Source organism: Phodopus roborovskii, unplaced genomic scaffold, assembly GCF_943737965.1.
Source record: "Phodopus roborovskii unplaced genomic scaffold, PHOROB, whole genome shotgun sequence".
Lineage (NCBI taxonomy): Eukaryota > Metazoa > Chordata > Mammalia > Rodentia > Cricetidae > Phodopus > Phodopus roborovskii.
Window position 1 is genome coordinate 5,213,058 of NW_026126443.1, and position 8,691 is coordinate 5,221,748.

An 8,691-nucleotide genomic window follows, 5' to 3' on the forward strand; every position below is an offset into this window, starting at 1 on the left:
TCATCAGGGAATTTACATGGTGTTTAATACAAATAATAAAGAAGTGAACAAATGAAGTGAACATATTACATCTTGTACTATTTAATAGTCACTTCGCCTACTCATCAACATTATCAACATTACACATACAAAGGCTATAAACTGCTTCTAAGGACTTTAAATAAATGTGTTTCTTAAAGAATATACCTATTATTTCCTAAATGTTTAAGAGTTTATGTTTCCTTGCTGAGTCAACACTAAAATGTTTTCACCATTCTTGTATTTCTGTAATAGTATATTTTACAAATGTCATTATGTCCCATTTATGATTTTATATAAAAAATAAGTGTAACAAAATCAATCAAAATATTTTTAATGGTTTTGAATTTACATGTAGCAGTTTGGACTTTATGAATTCTGTGTCTATAACTACTTGAAATAGTGAATTGCATAGTCTAAACAATCATATATGTTTTATCAGACTTTTTCCTCTCAGCATGTTCTGAACAGCAGCCTTCACATCCTTGTTCCTCAGACTGTAGATGAGAGGATTGAGCATGGGGGTCACCATTCCATAGAAGAAGGAGATGAGGGCCTCAGTCAAGCTTTGATGTCCTGCCACAGCAGTATCGTTAGACTTTGGCTTTGCATACATGAAGAGGATGGTTCCATAGAATATAATCACTACTGTCAGATGGGCAGAGCATGTGGAGAAGGCCTTCTGTTTTCCTTCAGCGGAAGGGATCCTCAGAATAGTGGTAACGATGAAAACATAGGAGATAGCAATGACTAACAATGGCACAGCTAGAAAAAGAAAATTTGACCCTGCCATGCTAATCACATTGGTTGAAATATCTGCACAAGCCAGTTTCAGAATGGCCAGAATTTCACACTCAAAGTGATGAATGACATTATTAGTACAGAATGGCAATTGCACTGCAAGAGATGTCTGCACCAATGAGTCAACAAACCCAGCAGCCCAGCATCCAACTGCCATGGGCACATAGGTTGCCTTGCTCACAATGACAGGGTATCTCAGTGGGTAACAGATAGCCAGAAAGCGGTCAAGTGCCATCATGCCTAGAAGCACACATTCTGTGGCTCCCATGGCAAAGGAGAAGAACATTTGTACCATGCATTCAGGGAAGGAAACTCTCTTCCTTCCTTTAAGAAAGCTACCAAGAATTAGTGGGACAGAGGAGCTTGTGTAGAAGATATCCAGGAAGGAAAGGTTACAGAGGAAGAAATACATGGGCTTGTGCAGGTGCACATCATAGATGACTACTGAGATAAGGACTCCATTTCCAAGCAGGATCATCAGATATGTGCATAGAACTAGCACAAATAAAACTTTCTGGAGTTGTGGGTGGTCAGAAAGCCCCACCAAGACAAATTCTGTCAACATGGAATCATTGGAAGTCTCCATACAGATATGCGTGTCCTCCAGGAGAATTCTGGGAATAACAGAAAGAAATCTATTAATGAAAGCTTATAAGACCCACTTCATTAAAAATAATAATAATCTTCATTGCTGCTGGCTAGTTTTTGGATGTCACAGTATGAAAGGCAAAGACCCTGTTTTTATATTTTATATATCTTTATTTTACATATTAATCCCGGTTCCCTCTCCCTCCCTCCTTCACTCTTTTCCTCATTCCCACCCTCCCATGCTCCCCAGGCCACCCTCCCCTCCCACGAACCTCCCTCCACATGTAGGGTGATGCCCTCCAGGAGGGGTCATCCAAATCTGTCAAGTCATTTGGAGTAGGAACTAGGCCCTCTCTCCTGCCTCTAGGTCAAGGGAGTATCCCTCTATGGGGAATGTGATCCAAAGTCCTTCTGTGTACCAGGTAAAATTCTAGTGGAAAGATACTTTAGTTTATTTGAAAGCATTTCCACATTAAAAATGGATAGGGCTTGGGAAACTCAGATGGCTCAGTGGTGCCTGCTGCCAAGTCTGACATGAGTTCCATAGCCAGGATACACAGGGTAGAAGTAGAGGACCAACTCCTGCAAAGGATACTCTGATCTCTACAAGGACACCATGGCCTCTGTGTGTGTGTGTGTGTGTGTGTGTGTGTGTGTGTGTGTGTGTGTGTGTGTATTCAAACAAAAACTACAACAGAAGCAGGATAGGATCTAGTACCCAGCCCTGGGAGCCCATTTAGTTGAGTTCTTTGGGAAAGCTGTCTTGATGGAATTGATCATGACATTGCCTATAGCCAAAAGAGGCTAGCAACAGTTCAGATGATCATGATCTTGTAATAGCTCTGTCACATGGGTCTGCACCTGAAAATGTTTTCAGAAATTGGAAGCAAGTGAACTTAGCATCTACAACATAGATAACTGAAAAACTATGAAGGGTGACATATGATTTATTTAGCATAATAAAACATAGGGATTGAAGCAGTATTTCATCACCAGGATTCATGTTCTTATAGAGATAAATCTAAAGAAACTGTAAGTTTGAGGAAAAATATTAATGGGATCAGAGAATATGAATAATGAGGCTTTTAAAAGAACATGGAAAATACTTCATAGAGTAGTTAATAAAATACAGGGGACAATAAAAAACATTGAAAGTCATAAAGTAACAGATAAGAACACATGGAAAAAGTAAAGAAGACAGACATAATGGGCTCATTTTTAAAAGAGCACTGATTTAAAAATGCAGTTTTAATGGAAAACACAATTGTATATGTAAAAATGGGGAATCTTGACCACTAAACCATACAAACAATACATAATGGATTAAAAGAGGAGAAAAAAGAGAAAATCAAAAGTGTCTAAAATAGATGTTTTTAAAACTACAGTTCATAATCTAGCTTAAAAAAAAGTCACAGAGTGGAGAATTGGTCAGTAATGATTAAAAATGATAGCCCCCCAGGGTCAGTAGGAGTCTGTGTTCACCCAACAGTCTATGATCTAATCTGAGTGAGATGAACATGGCTATCTTAGAGTCTCAGAGTCACTAGGCTTCACTAAGTCAGCTGTTCCAGAAGAAACTTTCTTCTTTTGACTTCATGCCACCTCCTGATGGTAAACTGCCTTACTCACACAGTATACAAAGAACACATCAAGGAGAGAGAGGATCAAGTTTTGCTCCTCACTGACTTTTCTGTTCCCTATGGTGCAGTGCAGCACCCTTCCTTACAGCAGACTTTGTGAGCCATTTTGAAATCTCTCTTTGGAGACACTGGTCTCTTCTTTCTTTAAAGATTCCATTTGGATGTGTGGAGTGCTGGAGCACTATATGGGAGCTGATAAAAGCACCACAAAAATGTTATATGGGAGGAATATTTGTAGGAAAACATTTACATTTCCTCAGGAAGCCTCTTAGTTGCTCAATGAGTAAGCCCAGACAGACTTCAAAGATTGGGAGGGAGAAAGGACTATCACAGGATTTCATCACAAAGTTCACATGAGCTGAGAAGCACAGTCCTGGGTAATTCACTGAGGCCATTGTGTCCTCAGGGCATCTCCAGAAGAGACAATGCATAGCAGAAGCACAACACTCAGAGGGGTAAGGATGGGATTGCTGACTTGCCAACTTGTGAGGTGAATTAAATGTAATGTTAAGGAATTATAATTTGTTCTGGAGGTAGTTGGGAGCCACTGAAGTTTGGCCAGGGAACAATAAATATGAAAGCACTAGGAATAGATTAATAAGGGGCATTGCAAAGAACTGTCCCTTTGTCATCAACTCTGAGCCGTGAGCACTCACTCTGCCCTCACACTCCAGAGCAAGAATCTCTTCCTTCTTTGAGGCATACAACACAGGATTCAATATTCATCTCCTTTGAATAATACACAGTCATTCATTTTAGTTCAACTTGATTCCAGAACATTTTATTTTCCTAGAGCAAAAGATAATCTGCCTGCTACTTATAAGTTCTCAGCTCAATTCTACAATCATGGACCAAGTATTATATACCCCATTTCAGCTTGAAAATCCAGAGAAACCTTGTTGGGTTCTTTCCAGCTCAGTCCTTGCTGATACTGTGTTATTAAACTAAATAGTGCCATTCACTACAAAAACCACCTCATTCTCCCTGGGGTTTCTGGTCTCCTTAACTTGTGAAAGTCTCTTATCCAAGGACCTGGGAAAGAAAAATACCTATAGGGTAAGTTCATGGTCTGGTGCCCTGGGCATCATAGGACCCTAATTCTTTTGCTGTTCAGGGATATTCTATTCTTTTACTTTTTTTTTTAAAGGAACGGTTATCCATGTCTTCTTGTCCAGCTCCAGCCCTCATTATCTCATGAGAAGTAGCATGTCCATCAAGGAACTTCTTAGTGGGTAGAGACAAGCCATGTCTTCCATATGGGGCTACAGTGTCCACAGGACATCTTGTTATCATGTTAGTGTGTATGTGTGTAAAAGACCCTGGATACTGCTGGATGACAGTATGCTGAATTTCTAGCTTGTCCATCATTGTGTGCTTACATATGGCACTAACAGAGGCTCATTAGCCTGGGCTGTTTTAATATGATCACTTTTGATGAATCTATGGAAGAGTGTGGGAATTTAAAACACATTTGATTCTTCCTTGGGTCATAATTAGTTGCAGTTAAGAGTCTCAGATCCAAAGAAATGTTCCTTCCAAATAATAAACAAAAATAAAGAGGTTTTAATTATAGTCATTCTAGATTAGGGAAAGCCGGAAAGTATTTTTTAGAAGCCTTAGTTTATGTTTATTCATATGTATAGAGGATTGTATATAATATGAGTCCATTTACTTTCAGATATAGGAATCATATTTTGTCTTAATTTGAAACACATAGTCACTGTGACCTCTACAAATGATATATCTTAACTACTTAAAAATTATTTTTCAGGCATTGTGGTCAGAGATATAATCAAATTGTTGTATTTAAGTTTCATAATTTTGGAATGCAAATACATTTTCAGAAGATTGTGGTGGCTGTACTTGTAGTTCTCAAGGTAATTGGCTACTGAAGAAAATGAAAATATGTATTTCACGGTGTTTCTAGGTTCTAGGCAAGGGATCCCAGGATCTATTCTGTTTGCTGGAAAGATGGGGAATAAAGCAAAATGAATGCTTTTAAAGAGGCAAAAATAATATTGGAAGAGAAATTAAATTTGAGTTTAGAATAAAGACATTCTTTGTCTATTCTCTTCTTTAAATGACATTGATTCTTATCAAAGAGCTTTCCTGTGGATGATGCCCAGTGTTCTGAAATGCAAATCTCTACAAACTCAAATAAAGAAAGCTCCACATGAGAGGAAAAGTAAATGTCTCCTCCTAAAGCATCTCAGCTGATAGTTTATCCATACTTCAAACTCCGTATTTTCAAACAAAAGCATAGAATATGATGAGGTCCTGAATCTAAAGGGTAATTTCCTTTTCTGGTTAGAGTCAGTCTTGCCATTAACAGGCATTTTGCATCCTGCATTAAACACAATTTTCTTCATTCTCTGTACAGTCAGGGTGCAGTGAGGGAACAATGGAGAGAACAAGATAGGATGGGATTTGCTTCCATTATTTGTTTTAGGTTTCTACTTACCAGTGCTTTATTCCTCAGGTAAAAACCAATAGATGATCCTGTGTCGAATATTCTCACTCTCTTGTCCAAAGATTCTGACTGAAACTTAGAAAACAAATATAAAATGAGTCAGAGTTTCTTGCAGGTCTTTGTATGCACCAAATATTGTTTATATTTTAAGCTTCAAAAACATCTTCCAAAGGGCCAGTCATTAGTAGATGAAGACAATTTAAATCATTATTTGTGTGAGCTAGGAAGGGATCAACTATTTCTAACAAAGTTGGAAACATAAACATGTAGAGCCAGAAAACTTTCCAAAACTCCAGGGAGAATGTTGTCAGACTCAATTATATCTTGTAATTAGTATATTCTTGTGATATGTATCCAAACGTGGAGATGCTATCGTTCATAACAGCACAGTTTTGGAATATTTTATGACATATAGACCATAAGCAGAAAACCTCATATATTGTCCTAAATTTTCTAAAACAAAAGTCTCACAAGATTAATAGTATAATTATACTCATTTCACAATCCTTTCAAGTATTTTCCAGTGTCCTTAGAACAGTCTGTTGAGTTAGAGAGTCATTTCTGTACTGTAGATGTATATTCTGAGATGCTGAAGTTGGACTGTCTTGCTGAGGCTTGTGCAGCATGTACAAAAAGAGTCATAGATCCAGCTGCTGTCCCCATGTAGTCACGAGCAGCACTGCACCATCTGTCACTGAGAGTCAGACATACACAGATATAAAGCCCACCTCATCCACCACAGTGACAAATATCCAGAACCCCTCTTTAAAAACATGAAAAGCAGTAATTACCCATGCTGAAGAGATGATTGGTACTTACATGTGGAGGGAATGTCACAGGTCATGTTCCATAACTGATCCTCTAGAACTCATTCTTGCAATCCACCAATGTCGGATTGAAGAAAAAGAATAAGACATAAATGTTTCAGTAAGTACTACCAATTGTCAAATTTTTATAAAAATATCTCCATAATCTATTATACTAATCTGTCCCTTTCTTTGTGTGTGTTAAATTTGACCACAAGATGAATTTTGAGAACTACCTCATCAGCTTCTTGATATCCCCACCATTATTACCAAATTATCACCAAATTCAGACAACAGGGGATTCCAATTTCCAACTTACCTGTGTTTCTGTGCATCAGTTCATGCAAATGGATTGTACATTGTGACTCAGATCTTGTCTCCTCCGGCCTTTTATTCCTTTCTCTGCCATTTCACTCCTGTCTCTACCTCCCTAGTCCACCATGACAGGATATTGATTGTTGCTTTCAACCTATTCTTTGTTTTCAGAAAAAGGGGTCCTATTACAACTAGAAAAAGAATAAACTAACACTTTTCATGTTAATAATTACTTAAGATATAAAATGCTTCATGTGATTGATGTTCTCAACTGAACTCTTGTAAAACAGAGCAAGCAGCCACAATCACAATACTCTGTGATTCTGTGGAAGACTATAGGCTTCTATCACACAATGGTGTTCTCCTACACCTATAGCTATTGGGTAAAATCAGCTAAAGGAAAACACTGACTTGGAAAAAATAAGCATGGAAAAAAACCAAGGAAAGTGTTACATAGAAATACAAGTTTCATGATTTTTGTATATTTCATTCTCAAATCACCTTTTCCTCCCCTTATGCTGGTAGTAAAAGTTAATATCATCACAATGCTGTCATAAATATAAATCAAAGTATTAATTGTTTTGTACACAACCAGTGTGTTAGTTCTGACTGTGTGCATGCTGTGCTAGTTCTGACTGTGTGCATGCTGTCTTCCTCTTTACATACACGGCCATTCTTGTCAGTTGCCTCCAATTTCCTCACACTTCTCTGAGTCATGCAATTACTATTTCCAAGGTTTATGATTATAGCAATAATCTCCAAACTACCGGCTTGTCTTGATGAGGTTGTCACCATGGGACATATTAGCTCTGTATTTGCTATAACTTTCTCACCTGCCCTCAGATGTCTTATTCTCTAAAAGGCAACACTCAGCCTGAGTCAAACTCATCAGCATAATTCCATGAACTTCGTGACACCTCTGTAATAAATGGAAAGTTAAAAGTACAAATCAGCCTCACATTAGTCACCATCCCCAGGAGAAATACAAATGCTTTGAAAGTTGATGTCACATGCTGTCCTTACTTAGATGCTGTGGTTCCCTGCTACCTTTGTTTATATTATGTGCTTCACCTGTGTCCTTGAATTATGTAGTTCTTTTGTACTTACTTATATGTATGTGGATCTATTACTATATTTCAATTTGTACCAGTACAATGTAGGATAGAGGATTTTCAATACAGTAATGCAAGTTCCCTGTAGTTTTTTTATACAAATTTTTATTTGAATTTAAAACAATCTTATTTTACATACCAATTCCAGTTCCCTCTCCCTTCCATCCTCCCATGCCCCCTACTGCCTCCCTATTCCACACCCCATCCACTCCCCAGGGAGATGGTGAGACCTCCAATGTGGGATCCTCAAAGTCTGACACATCACTTGGGTCAGGGCTGCAGAAGCAGAGGTTCATATCCAAGCACTGAGCCAAACTCCTGGAATCCAGCTGTCGAAAAAGAAGAGTGATGAGCAAAGGAGTCAAGACCAGACTGGGGAAACACACATAGACAGCTGAACTGATCAAGTGGAAGTTCACAAACCCAGTCTGATATCTGGGGAACCTGCAGAAGACCAAATCTGGACACCTGAATGTGGGTGTCAGTTAGGAGGCCTGAGCAGTCTATGGGGCCTCTGGCAGTAGAACCAGTATTTATCCCTAGTGCACAAATGGACTTTGGGAGCCCATTCCCTATGGAGGGATATTGTCTCAGCCTAGATACATGGGGGAGGGCCTAGGTCCTGCCCCAGGAGATTTTTATAGGTACCAATTGGTTCATTTTTATTCTTGGATTTCGAAACCAAACATCCAGGAAAAGCACACCAAAATGTACTGACAGTAGCACTGAAATGCCTTGTAGCTTCTTTCCCCATAATATAACATCAGCACTCTAAGGTCACTGATGTACTGCTAAAATAATTGAGAAAGCCTCCTGTTACTTACTTAAGTTCTCTGCTTTATAGTCCGTGGGCTGAGCAGGCTCTATGCCTGTACCAAGACTTTCAGATCATAACCCCTGTGCTGCTAATGTTTTAGCTGAGGCTATCTACCAGATGCTTT

At 38.6% G+C, this 8,691-nt stretch overlaps 1 protein-coding gene across 1 annotated transcript; it reads right to left on the reverse strand.

The window, feature by feature from the left end:
- Positions 1-442: 442 nt before the first annotated feature.
- Positions 443-1,405, reverse strand: LOC127224666 (olfactory receptor 13C8-like). The gene has a single exon (XM_051187763.1). It carries the CDS (start codon positions 1,403-1,405, stop codon positions 443-445), a length of 963 nt encoding a protein of 320 aa, XP_051043720.1.
- Between the last annotated feature and the right edge of the window lie 7,286 nt (positions 1,406-8,691).

Coding starts and splice junctions, on each gene's coding strand:
- LOC127224666 (XM_051187763.1), bottom strand. CDS start 1,405: ATGGAGACTTCCAATGATTCCATGTTGACAGAATTTGTCTTGGTGGGG.